Source organism: Leptonychotes weddellii, chromosome 16 (genome assembly GCF_054177405.1).
Source record: "Leptonychotes weddellii isolate Sample4059 chromosome 16, ASM5417740v2, whole genome shotgun sequence".
Lineage (NCBI taxonomy): Eukaryota > Metazoa > Chordata > Mammalia > Carnivora > Phocidae > Leptonychotes > Leptonychotes weddellii.
In genome coordinates this window covers 32731008-32745646 of record NC_138384.1, presented here as the reverse complement: position 1 = coordinate 32745646, position 14639 = coordinate 32731008, and the positions used below count along the sequence as shown (strand labels likewise).

The following is a 14639-nucleotide window of genomic DNA, read 5'->3' as shown; positions in this document are numbered from 1 at the left end:
TAAAGATTTTATTTATTTATTTGAGAGAGAGAGAATGAGAGAGAGCGAGTACATGAGAGGGGGGAGGGTCAGAGGGAGAAGCAGACTCCCTGCTGACAGCAGGGAGCCCGATGCGGGACTCGATCCCGGGACTCCAGGATCATGACCTGAGCCGAAGGCAGTCGCTTAACCAACTGAGCCACCCAGGCGCCCCTCCCAGATGATTTTTGACAAAGGTGCAAAACCAATCTCTTGGAAGAAGGACAGGCTTTTCAAGAGATGATGTGGTTACAATTGAACATCTATGGGCAAATAAATAAACCTTAACCTAAAACTCACATTAACACCAAAATTTACTCAAAAATAGATCATGATCTTAAGTGTAAAAGGTAAACTATAAAATTTTTAGGAAAAAAAAAAAGAGAGAAAATCTTTGCGATCTAAGGCTGGGCAAAGAGTTCTTACACTTAACACCAAAAGCACTGCCCATACAAGGAAAAATCGATAAATTATACTTCATCAAAATTTAAAGCTTTGCTCTATAAAAGCCTGTGTGAAGAAAATGAAAAGATAAGCTATAGACTAGCATAAAAATCTGCAGGGGCACCTAGGTGGCTCAGTCGGTTGAGCATCCAACTCTTGATTTTGACTTGGGTCATGATTTCAGGGTCATGGGATCAAGCCCCAGGTAGGGCTCTGAGCTGGACATGGTGCCATGGCTGGACTTGGGATTCTCTCTCTCCCTCTCTCTCTGCCCTTCCCTCCCCACCTGCTCGCAGACGTGTGTGCACGTTCTCTCTCTCTCTCAAAAAAAAAAAAATCTGCAAAACAAACACCCACCAGAGGACTAGTATCTAGAATATAAAAAGAACTCTCAAAACTCTACAGTAAAAAAGAATAATCTAATTAGAAAATGGGCAGAAGTCACAAATAGACATTTCACTGAAGAGAAGGATGGCAAGTAAGCATATGAAAAAATGTTCCACATCACTAACCACTAGGTAAATGCAAATTAAAACCATACACCTATCAGAATGGCTAAAATTAAACAGTAAAAATACCAAATGCTGGTGAGGATATGGAGAAACTGTATCATTCAAACATCATTGATGGGAATGTAAAATGATAGAACTACCCTGGAAAAGTTTGACCATGTCTTTAAAAAGGGTATATAGTAGATGCAGCTACCATGTGACCTACAACCACACTCCCGGGCATTTACTCCAGAGAAGTGAAAACTGTTCACATAGTAACCTGTGCACAAATGTTTGCTGCAGCTTGATTTACAATAGCCAAAACCTGGAAACAATCCAGATATCCTTCAACAGGTGAACAGTTAAACAAACTGTGCAACAACCATATGCTGGAATACTATTCAGCAATAAAAAAGAACAAACACTTGGTACCTACAACTTGGATGAAGCTCCAGAAAACTGTGCTGAGTGAAAAAACCCAATCCCAGAAGGTTATGATGATTTACATTTACATAACATTCTTGAAATAGTGAAATAACAGAAATGGAGAAGAGAGTGATTTAAAAAGTCTGTAGGAGAAGCAAGTGGATGTCGCTGTCAAAAGGCAATATGCAGGATCCTTGGAATGATGGAAATACTCAACTTGACTGAGTGGATGCTATCCTGTTGTGCTATTGTACTACAGTTTTGCAAGATGTTACAACTGGGGGAAACTAGTACAGAATACACATAAAGGATCTCTGTATTACTTCTTACAACAACATATTATCTCAGCAATTCTCTCAAAACAAAAAGTCTAATTAAAAAACAAAAGCAACTGAGCTTCAATTGCTACAAAATCATTTATAAAGTTAAGAAATGTGAAGGGTCTAAATTTCTCAAAGTTACCACAGAGAAACTGAGATTTCTTATTTTTCTTCCTTATACAACTGAAATCTGCCTGACTTAGTACATAAAAGTGTCTGACCTGCTTTGAAGAAAGAGAACAGGAGTCTGCATTTACATGTGGGTCCGACATTTTGTTTATGTATTTAGAACTTAAACCTAAGCTACTTCCCCAAAGGATAAGAGATTTTCCTACCTTGGCACCATATAAATCCGAGTTCTTCATTAAAAATTCTGCTGATGTTCGCACTGTGACTCCTGTAGTTTCACACTGCAGCACACAGTTTTCCAATGTGGTCTTACCACGGTGAATTACTAGGATGAAAACATGCAGTCAAATGCTTTAAGTAATGTGTGTTTCCAGTATTAGAAATGGTCTAGAGCTGACATTAGGCGGTCTAAATATTTCTCTAGCTACCATTTAAACTTTGTTACTGGAATTACAAATTCATAATATACAAAATAATGACTAAAATCTAAAAGCAGCATTCTTAAAAACAAATGAATTGATCTCAGAAATGCAAAATTAGGTTAAAAAGCACTTTTCATTACCAAAAAAGTATCAGAAAGTAACTTTCATGAGTATCTTGGAAGGGAGAAAAAACGGCGACCCAATTTAAGAAAGGGGAATACAGATTCTAGAAAACCAATACCAGCACAATGTGAATAGAGCTGCATTGAGTCTAGGGCTAAGTCAAATACAAAGAACACAGACCACAATATTGGAATGTTTAAAAAAAAAAAATGATCACAAGGAAACCAATATTAAACTAACAAATTTTCAAGAATAGACTATTTTTTAGAGTAAGCTTCCTAAGTCATCATGTTATGTACATAAATAATCAGCCTTCCATATACTCAAAAGTGGCTTATTAAATTGCATCTTCCAGGAAAAGTAAAGTTTTCTTTTAAAACCTGAAACAAAATAATACAGGAAATATTCACATACTTACTCAAGATTCCTTCTACAGCATCATGCTGAATAAATTTTATTCCTGAGATTTTAATATCCACACCTGTACAATCCACAAAAGTATCTCCTTTGCCCCTCTTTTCTATCACAATATCATCTGGTAGACCATATCCTAAGGAAGAGAACAAGAGCATTTAAGATAGGTGAGGGGAAATGTCTAAACATAAAACTGCTACAATAGATTTCTCTATTTTCAATGGCTCCAAATGATATGAGACCAGTCAACCAAGTTGCATTTAAATAAAATCTAATTATCTCCCCACATATCTTGTTTAATTTAAACCAGGGTATACAACTTTTAATAATAACAATTCCTCAATTTGCCACCATATCGGGAAGACTACCCTATCAACCAACTCAGACTAACTCAGCACTAAATTTGCTTATAAAACTGCTATATAAAAATAAATAACCCTAAATACAGCTGGTTCAAAAAGCTTTAAAGCATTTAACCCTTATAGGTTTTTTCCCAACTCTAAAATTCTATTATTCTAATATAAATTAGGTTTAAAAACCTAAGTATTTTTCAAGATTTTCTAATTTTAGTAGTCTCTTAGACTGACTTAGAATGTGACAAACTGACTTAAAACATTTTAATTATTGAAAAAATAGGTCTACCTTGTAAAACAATAAAAAAACATTGGATCTCTACAAATCCCAAACTAATAATACAGGCCAGACCTCTGAACAGGAGTACAAAAAACTGGAATATCAGAAAACTAGAGAAATTGCCTGACTTTTATCATAAAACAAAGCACATAGACAAAGCTGTAAGAAATAACTCTCGTTGTCTAAGATGAGTCTTTGCTTGAGTAAATGAAAGCAGTCACTACATTAAAGGCAAAACCAGTGAAGTTGTACTCAAAGGACACAGACAAGCTTTCAGGGGCACTGAAGGAGAATGCAAGAGGACTCCATACTCGGGAATGCTGCCAGTGGTGGACTCTGGATGACTGGATTATAAGTATTTTTTTTCCCTGATTCTTTTTGTGTCTGCCTGTAGTTGGAACATTTTCTTTAATAACCATTGTTTTTTATCATCAAAAAAAAATTTAAAAATCAAATGTCATATTGAGAAAAAAACAGATTACTGCATAAACAAGCTACATATTCTTAGTAGTTTAAAACATAAAACCATCACTTAAGTGAATATATGTTCTAAACAAGAAAGAAAAACCCTACTACAAGTACTGTTAACACCCTACACACAGTGGTACTCAATTATATACCTCCTGTGATAAGTGTTAGCTATAGATCAGAAATCAGATAACCTTTAATCTTACTCATGAACAAGTACTCCATAAATTCACATTAGAGATACCATAGGATTTCTCAAATTCTTGGAAATGCCTTCTGTCAGTAAATCTAGTTATCTTTACACTTAACTATCAGAATTCTATATGGTTATTTATTATACTTTGGCAATTTCATTATTAATATCCTTACCAATCTAGGAAGAACTCTTATCCACCATACAATCTATAATATCAATGCTATTTTCACTAGGCCAAAAAGTAAAGTGTTTTTATTGCAGTGATTTATCCTGCAGATGTGTTATTTATACACACACATCTATTATATATCAAATATTGGAGAGGAGAAAGAACAAAAATTACATACATAAAACAAAAAAGGGGGGAGGTGATGTACTAGTGAACAGCAGGAAATTAAACTCCCAGCCTTGCTTCCATTAAGAAGTTTTGACAAGATAAAGATAAAGAACATAGCTTAAGCAGTTTGTGAACAGCTGCACAAGTCCCAAAATGATAAACGATTTTTTGCATTACAAGCTTTATTGCTAACTTAAAGCTCTTTTGGTAAATAGTTGAACAGGTGCATCTAAATTTGACATGTTATGGAAATACACAGGACAAGATGAACAACTGTAAAGTAACCTAAATTTAGGAATCACTCTAAATGTACAATAAGATTATGACTGCTAAAAAGTTATTTTTAATAGAATCTTTCAACATAAATGTTCTCAAAAGTACACTTTGGTTACGATACGAAGTGTAGAATTTGACATTCAGCAAGCTTTTATTTATTTATTTTTTTCTCTAGAGAGAGAGAGTGCAAGAGCATGAGTTGGAGAAGGGCAGAGGGAGAGGGAGAGAAGCAGACTCCCCACAGAGTGTGAAGCCCATAGCTGGGTTTGATCCCAAGACCCTGAGATCATGACCTGAGCCAAAACCAAGAGTCAGACACTCAACTAACTGAGCCACCTTTAAAAGCCCCTCAGCAAGCTTTTAAATAATTAATAAGGATGCCTGGGTGGCTAAGTCTGTTTGGCATCTGCCTTCAACTCAGGTCATGATCCCAGAGTTCTGGGATCGAGTCCCTGCTCGGTAGAGTCTGCTTCCCCCTCTGACCCCCACCCCTTGATCGTGCTCTCTCTCATTCTCTCTCAAATAAATAAAATCTCTTAAAAAGAAAATTAAAAATAATTTAAAATAAAAAATAAAAAATTAATAAGATAAAAGATTTTTGGTCCACTTTCAAGTTGGACCTATACCCATGCAAAAATATGTTAAATTTAAAAACAAAAAACAAAAAAACATGCATCAACATATTCATAACATATAAGAAATAAGAGTAAGCAAGAAATAAAAAATAAACTCTAAAAAAATATTGCTAGGAAAAATTTTTATTCTAGAAATGAGATTTCCTCTTCATAAACCACCTACAATCTAGAAATACACTTCTTCCTAATGGTCTTTTTTTCTCTATGTGCTTGTTTTCCCCAACACATACAAAGAATCATACCTCAAGTTGCTCAAACATGGAGTCAATCCCCCATACACTTTATTTTTTTTTTTTTTTAAGATTTTATTTATTTGACAGAGAGAGCACAAGCAGAGGGAGAGAAAGGGAGAAGCAGGTTCCCTGCTGAGCAAGGAGCCCAATGTGGGACTCGATCCCAGGACCCTGGGATCATGACCTGGGCTGAAGGCAGCCGCTTAACTGACTGAGCCACCCAGGCGTCCCCCTGATACACTTTAAATACTTTTAATATTTTAAGGCAACTCATTTGAAATCAAATGGATTAAATCATATTCTTGGAGCTTCAACAAGATCAGTGACTTACTGTTTTCTTAAGCGTATCATGCAAGAGAGTTTGGTTGCATGATATCCCAGACTCACCTTCCAACTCAATGGAATCAGCAATGGCGAATGTGCCATGTACCATGTAATGGCCAGGACAAACAATCACAGTGTCCCCTTCATAGCAGGCATTTATAGCAGACAACGGGTCACTATGGAACTAGAAAACAACAACAGATTGCAAATATACACCCCCCAAAATGGCAACCTACATATCACTCCAGGTACCCTCCTGCTTCACTTTATAAAGGGAGCCCAAACTGCATACTTAAGTATCTCCTCATGATCAACACGTGCTTGGTAAGTCACTAATGCTGATGAAAGGCAGGGCTCTCACTACTACCCATTTCACAAATAAACAACTCTGGTAAGCTCCTGTAAACACTTTGTAGGATTCAGGAAAACCAGAGTGAATTAGAAAAAAAAAAGCCACCTGAGGTAAAAACCTCCTTTTACCTGAATTTCTGTTTCCTCCTTACAAGGCTCCTGACAAAGCCTGTCCCTGAGCAGAGACCGCAGCAGACCAGTCATCATGGTGGAGGAGACCACATGCATGACCTTCTGACCATTTGGACGAATGCCCTTTGCTTGGATGTTCGAATTCTTCTGATAACCAAACACGTATCTTAGAGAAACCAACAGACCCATCAGTTCTTAGTAAGACAGCTGGTTAGAAAAGATGCCAACTAACTAAGAATAACAAAGACACACATACCTCAACAAAGGATTCTCAATGAGTTTTAGCTTTTGTTTCAACTGTTCAATCTCTGAATACAATTTTAACCCTTCAACCATGGAGATGTTTTCCTGCTCAGAATCAGAGTTACAATTTGACAAACTGCTTCTCAGATTTAAAAATGTCCTGTAACTCTCCTCACATTGGGACAACAGATTGCGGTAATCAACAATAAGTCCTGAAGGAACTCGGTCTTCAAGGATGTCATAATGCCTGAAAGTTTAAAAGCAAATTGAAATCCACTGCCTTTCTGACACATTTTCCTATCATTAAAACAACCCATTTAGTCCTCAAAGACCAGAAAGAAAAGCATTTTATCGTACATAACTCAGGTACATGGAAAGTCTTTCTGAATAGCACTCTATTATAAGTGGAAGCTATTGAAAGTTTTAAGGACCACTTCATTAAGGTCACTAACTTTTCTTGTTATGGGGAGTTGCTGGGTTTTGTCCTTAGATCCAAGCATTTGTGCTTTAGAAACACTGAAATTCACATTTTACCGTTTGTAATCATTATTTAATAAAAAATTATGTTCTCATATATTAGATTCTTAATAAGCAGATGTCAGAGGGCAATCTGGGGGTGTGGGGTGGGGGGGAGGGACGTATCCCAATAGTTTCACAACAATGTTGAAGATTACCATATTTATAGGATCAAAAATTAAAAATGATTCAAGCATTGGCTTTAGTCCTTCCTCACATTTAAAGCACTACAGCACAAAATTATGCTGAATATTCTCTTAGGAAGATTATTACAATATGTTTCAAAAACGTAAGTCTTTGAGATTCTCAGAAAAAAAATATAAAGCTGCCATTACTAAACTAGAGAGTGATTAAAACAAAATAACCTTGTATTGGACAACCTTATTGGCACTTAAAATTTATTATTAGTTTATATACCTTCTCAAACATATAGACAGAACCAAAAGTATTTCTAGATGCAATAAAATAATTTATGAATGTAGTACAATCACGTTAATGGATGTGAAATTAATGGATTTGAAAATAAACTGCAATTTTATTGTCATTACCTATAGTTTTAAAATAATTGCTTTATTTCTCAGTTAAAAGTGTATTGACTAGCTATGCCTGAGGCCAGAGTTTTTCAACCTTGGCTGCATATTAGAATCACTGGGGAGCTTTTAAAAATACAAATGCTCAGGTCCCCATTCAGACCAATTAAATTGGTCTCTAGAAGTAGAGAGGTTTTTTTTAAAGTTCCTTGGGGATTCTAATGTGCAGTCAAGGTTGAAAACCATTGCCTTAGATGATGTTTTATCAACTTAGTCATGCTCTAAATAAGATAGGGGGAAAAACAAAACCACATCCTAAACAAATTTACATGAAATTACAGTTAACAAGGGGCGCCTGGGTGGCTCAGTCGTTAAGCGTCTGCCTTCGGCTCAGGTCATGGTCCCAGGGTCCTGGGATCAAGTCCCACATCGGGCTCCCTGCTCGGCGGGAGGCCTGCTTCTCCCTCTCCCCCTCCCGCTGCTTGTGTTCCTGCTCTCACTATCTCTGTCTCTGTCAAATAAATAAATAAAATCTTTAAAAAAAAAAAAAAATTACAGTTAACATTCAAACAGTATTTAAAATAAATAAAAAATAATTTTTTTCCACTTTTCAAGGAAATGAATTAGGTGAAGCTTGAAAAGCATGGATTTTGTCTGCTTTGGTTAATCCATACTCATTTAAAGATATTCTAGAAATCCACTTTGCAAACAAACAATTGGGAACCAAACCACTGACTGCTTGATCAGGTCTATTAAGTTATGAAGATTAAGACTCAAATTTTAAAAGAAGTTTCTTAGCATTTCCAATATCCATGCCAATCACCTTATTTCTTCTCATTAAAGTGATACTTTGTGGTCTGGAAGCAATGAACCAACATCTGTGTCTCAGACCCATAAGCTTTGAAGCACAGTGTTTTGAATTAAAAAGGAAAAACATTTACCTTACAGTACAAAATCAAGACAATATGGCTTGATTCCCTTTAAATCCTGCCTGTTGATAACACTACTCCTATCTTTGCCTAGGGACCTTCTATAGAGTCTGCCTACATTTGATAACATTCCAGTTTCCCCAACAAGTACCGTAGTTTCTTCTCCATAACTGAAAACAATTCCTCCCTTAGGCTTTCCCAACAGTGATGTACAAGGTATGTATGTAAATCATTTCTTGTTTTAACATGTAAAGCAGTCAACTCAGAATACAGTCCTTTCCAAGATCAAATTTGCTAGATACATAATACTCACCTACCATTACATTTCACTTCAATCAAAACCAATCATTGCTTTCTAAGAGCAAGTGTACCAAAACTAGAAAATATGTAAGCTTATTGAAATCCTGGCATTTTATTGAATACACTATGGGAAAACAGGAAATGCACAATGGAAAAATTGGAAAGGCTAAATAGAAATCATACATAATTCTAAATCAGGTAGAACCATTAACTAGATTTTTCACATATTTTTTTACTTATTATTTACTATATAAACCAAGAGAAACTTACTAAATCTAATTGGGTTCCACAAAAATGTAAAGGGTAACTGCCTTATCTTATGTAACCAATCATCTTTCACAGAGGAAAAAAAATTTTTTTTGAGTGCAAGTTCTAATTTCTTATTGCAGCACTGCCTTTAAATTACCACTTATGAATAGAAGAAAAATTACCTGGTCTTAGAGTACCACCTAGTGGAAATCTGAATGAACATTTAACAAAATCAGTGCAGAACAACTACTTGGGTTGCATGGTTAAGCTAGGTTTTTTATAACGTAAGCATTTTTCCCTATTAAAATATGACAAATTAGAAAAAGAATGTGTTTCAGTATTTAGGAAATTTTTATGCACACCAATATTAACTGTTTAGTATTTTCATCCATTTGTCAAATAAGATTCAAAGACAAGAACTTGACAAAACACCCTGAAATAATTCTGTTAGTTTAACCTAGTGTGTTTTACTGTAGGAACTTAGAATAAAGCCAAATATTTTTTAAAGTACTCTTTTAAAAATTAAAGCAAAAGAAGTCTTCTATAATTCAACTAATTTCACTATTTTTCAAACAACTGTCTTTGAATTTAATACAGAGCTTTTTTTTTAAAACACATTAGCTCAACTGAGTTTTATTTAGACTTATAAAACAGTTAGCTATTTAACTTCAATATCCCTGAACTCTGCTGTTACTCAGTTTATAAACTATGAGTAGGTTACTCTGCCCTTGCACAAGTTTCATTTAATAACTTTTCAATGGGTTATACTATTTGTATGGTGGCCTGTTCTTCTATGTGTGGGCCCCTGAAGTATATATACACCAGATGGGTAAAATTAAACCATGGACAACAATTTTTCCAACATGTACAAGGTCACTAATAAATACTTACAATCTCAGTCGAGGTTCAACACATCTGACAAAATAATCATACTCATCCTCCTCTTCTTCATCCCAGCTCCTCCAAATGTTTTGATAGAAAAACCTGAAAAGGAAATTCATATCATTCAAATTCAATCACTGGCTCAGTGTTAAGGTTTGGAGGGGTGCAAGCTAAAGAGTAAAACAAAACTGTATCAGCTCCAGTAGACAATGTTGCATAAATGTTAGACTCGAGAGTCAGGAGTCATAGAACTTCTATGGATTGGCTAAAGAAATTTTTCTACAACACTGGTTCCATTATGATCTTTAATTAGAACTATTTATTGGGGTGCCTGGGTGACTCAGTTGCTTGAGTGTCTGCCTTCAGCTCAGGTCATGATCCCAGAAACCTGGGATCAAGTCCCAGGTTGACTGAGCAGGGATTCTCCTTCTCCTTCTCCATCTGCCCCTCCCCGCACCAGCTTGTGCTCTAAATAAATAAATAAAATCAAAAAAAGAAGAAAAAGATTTACTGACCATCTATAATTGGGTGGATGGTAGTGCCATTTGTTAAGACAGAAAAGACTGGTAGAGAAACAGGTTTAGGTTAAAAACAGAGTTGTTTTCTCCATGTTTGAATGGAGATGCCTATCTGACCTCCAAGTGGATGATGTCAAGAGTCAAGATGAATATACAAGCCCAGAGCCCAAGGGAAAGGTCAGGGCTAAAAACATAAATCTGGGAGTTGTCAGCATATTGATGGCATTAAAGCAACGGATGAGATCATCTAGGGTCATAATATAAAGCAGCAGTTCTCAAACCTGACTGCATGTTAGAGTCCCCTTGGAAGCTTTTAAAAATTGGTTCCCAAACCTATTCCAGACCAATAAATCAGAATCTTTGGGGAGTTGGGGGTTAGATACAGAATTCAATTTTTTTAAACCTCTCCAAGTGATTTAACAAATTTTTATTATGGAAAATTTCAAACATATACAAAAGCAAGTAGTATAATGAATACCATGTATGCATCACCCAGCTTCAACAATTATCAGTGCATAGGCAATCTTTTTTCATCTCTACCCTACCCACTTACTTCTCTGCTCCCCACCCCCACCATCCCAACACTGGATTACTTTAAAGCAAATGTCAAACATAGAACATCATTCACAAAATTTAGTATGTAGCTTTAAAATAAATCTTGATATCAAGAAAATGTCATAATTCCCTTAATATCCAAATATCCAGTTAGTGTTGAATTTTCCCTGTTTGTCTCTTCGGCTATTGTTGCTGTTGTTTTACCATTGGCTTGTTCAAGTAAGGATCCAAACAAGGGTCAACCATTGTATTTAATTAAATCGCTTTTATTCTACAGATTATCCCCCCCTCCTTTTCTCCTTGCAATTTATTTAACAGTTTTCCACACTCTGAATTTTATTGATTGCATCCCCATGGGGTCATTTAACATGTTCTTCTGTTTCTTTTACTTCTGGTAAACAGACAGTAAGATCTAAAGACTTGATCAGCTTTAGGAAAGATTTTTTTTAGCAAGGGTACTTAAAAAGAGACACAATGTACTTCCATCAGGAAGTATATGATACCTGGTCATCTCTTCTGATGATGAGGTTAAGAAACCATTGGATTCAGGTTTGTCAGCCTGATACATCCACTACCAAGTTCCCCCTGTGAGTTTTTAACCAATGGTTGTAGTAGCCAATCATGATCATTGCCTAGAACATTTATTTATTATAAGTTATAAAATATTAATATTCTGATCCTATCATTCTCTCTTCATGTATTAGTTAGAACACTCCTATAAATAATGATCAGAAGAGCCACCACCAAAAATAGTGGGTGGTTTCTTTTTTTTTTTCAAATAATGCTTATAAAAAAGTGAATTTACCTGTAATCCCACTATGAGAGATAATTGTTTTCAACAGTCTGGCATAAACATGCTTTCCAGACTTTGTCTCCATGAATGTGTATACATGTGTATATGTAGGTGTGTGTGTGCATGCACACGCTCATGCACACACATGTCTCTTTAATTAAAAGAGGACAATACTATACATGCTGTGGGGAAGATTGCTGTATGCACTTAACATAAAATCCTAATAACCTGGTCTTTTATATAAATTTGACCAGCAGGACGATAATGAGTAAAGGCAGCCAGGGGAGGCAGTAACAGTGGTCCATCCGATGGGTAAGAGAATTTATCAGTGGCATTGTTTATGAACACCAGAGCATTGTGAATAAAAGCACACTGATTTAAAAAAAAAAAAAACACTCCTATAAAATAACAATTCCAGGTGATTCTAATGTGCTTCCAAGGCTGATTAAAGAGAGAGAAGGGTAACTAGTCTAGGACGGATCCCTGGGTAACTCCAACATTTTAAAGTTTTGAGCAAGAGAGGAAAAGCAGGCCAAGATGACTAAGAAGCTGGAGGGGAGTGTGTTAAAAAGATGGAAATGATCAAATAACTAGAATGTGACCAAGAGGGAAAGCAAGATATGATCAGAGAAGAGGTGATGGGGAAGGAGAACATGGAGGACTTTGGTGACCTCAAGCACAATTTCAGTGGGGCTGTGGGGCAGAAGCATTACTGGAATGCCAAGAAGTGCAGACTGAAACTACACAGAACTCTGTCAAGAAGTTCTGCTGTGAAAAGGAGCAGTGAAAATGAAGCCATCTCTTAATCCTTGTAGATTGGACTGCCAGTCTCTTCATCCTCTAGAGTCATTTTTCTGTTGTTGTTTGGAGCTTTTTTTTTAAGATTTTTTTTTTTTTTTAATTTGAGGGAGAGAGAGAGCACAAGAGCAGGGGGAGGGAGAAGCAGACTCTCCACTGAGCAGGGAGCCTGACACTAGGCTCGATCCCAGAATCCTGGATCATGACTTGAGCCGAAGACAGACGCTTAAAAGAGAGCCACCCAGGTGTACCCTATAGAGTCATCTTTAAAAAAAATGAACCTGAGCATGCCTTTACTCAATTAAAAAAACTGCTGGCTCCTACCCTCAGAATGAAGTTCAAAATCCTGAGCGTGGCAGTGTTCCATGGGTTCACAATCTGGCTCTAGAGCTCCTCTCTTGCCTCAGACCTCCTACATGCCAACTCCCATTTCACAAGCTCTTGCAAACCTCCGTGTGACATACTGGTCAGGCTGTCCATCTTCTCTACCTGGTGAGCTTATACCCACATTTCAAGACCCAGCTCAAGTAGTAAGCTCACCAGTACCATACTGGACATTCATACACCATTCACATCTGCACCTCCTCCGGTGTTTATTCCCTCAAGACAGAAACCTTGACTTCTGCCATATCCACTCATATCTCCTTATCCCCCAGATCCACTCCACCATCAAGTCCCAGCCATCCTACCCTGTCGGGAAGCCTCCATGTGTCCTCTCCATACCCCACTCCCGTCCACTCTCTTGCCCCTCACCTGGTCTTCCTAGTCCATCTCCCTGCATTTGTTTTCCACACAGCAGCCAGAATGAACCTTTTAAAACAAAAAGCTGATCCTATTCACCTTTGAATAAAAACCTTTCAGTGCTTCCCCAGTGCTCTTAAAGACAAAAATGACTAACTGGATGACAAAGTCCTGCATATTCTCCCTCCTGACAACCTATAAGCTGGTTTCCTAAGCCTCCCTCATTACTGTCTGTGTTCCAGCCACACTGGCCTTTCAGCGCCTTAAACTTACTCAGCTCCTGAAACTGTTCCCTCCCCACCCCTGCCACAGTCCCTTTCCACCTTGCCAACACTTCAGACCCAAGTTCAAATGCCATTTCCTCAGGAGACAACCATGTAACAGTCAGTGACCTAGTCTTAGAACACTCTACCTCTTGACTGCACTCACTGCAGTTTCCAATCACATATACACCGTTGTGTGATTAAGATTCACCTCCCACCTTTAGATTGACAGCCCCCTGGTGATGGTGATTGTGTCAGTTTCATGTACCAGTCAAATCTCCCCTTCAATTCAGGACCCAGCACTTGAATATTCATTGAATAAACAAATGAGAACCTGAATAATTTGAAATTTTCTGGGCATTGACCAGAATCTGAGCCCTCAAAATGAAGAATAAATTTAGCCAGGCTCACCTTCAAATAATACCATTACTAATTCTAAATACTAGTCTTTCTACAAACTTCAATACCCCTAGAGATTAGCTCCCTGACTCTTAATTTCCTAAACTCATCAATTATCCCTTTACCTTCAAATGCTTCAATTGACAGATTTTTTTCAAGTGAGAGAAACAAGAGAATTATTCTGGTTCTGGACAGAAGCCAGTTGTTTAGATTTATATTACTTGGCCTAATACTGAACATATAGGATTAAAAGTTCTTGGATACAATTAGAAGTTTTCCATAAGATCTTGGAAGCAGGGCCCGAGAAATATCCTGCTTCTTTGTAGAGCATTCAAATTAAGCTCAGCAAAACCAGGTTAACTCACTAATGGCTTAAAAACTGAAAACTATAAGACATTATGCCACACTATTAATGATCATTCTATTATCCAGTCTCCCAGTTCCTAGAGGAATAGAAGTCCATTTTTAAATAGACAAAAGTCAGCCTTCCTTAGTGAATATACTTACAACACAGAAGATCCAAAAGAACTATCTGTATCAGGAACTATCTG

The 14639-nt window shown here is 36.8% G+C and overlaps 1 protein-coding gene across 1 annotated transcript in view; it reads right to left on the bottom strand.

Moving 5' to 3' along the window:
* Positions 1–1501: 1501 nt before the first annotated feature.
* The window catches only part of SHCBP1 (SHC binding and spindle associated 1), a 19622-nt gene continuing 6484 nt past the window's right edge, over positions 1502–14639 (bottom strand). Inside the window, exons 5-10 of the mRNA XM_081806632.1 lie at positions 10031–10123; positions 6629–6862; positions 6370–6538; positions 5953–6073; positions 2792–2923; positions 1502–2153 (exon numbers count right to left, since the gene is read on the bottom strand). Of these exons, the coding sequence (XP_081662758.1) occupies positions 1750–2153; positions 2792–2923; positions 5953–6073; positions 6370–6538; positions 6629–6862; positions 10031–10123 (1153 nt within the window). The 3' untranslated portion in view covers positions 1502–1749. The remainder of the gene's footprint in view (positions 2154–2791; positions 2924–5952; positions 6074–6369; positions 6539–6628; positions 6863–10030; positions 10124–14639) is intronic.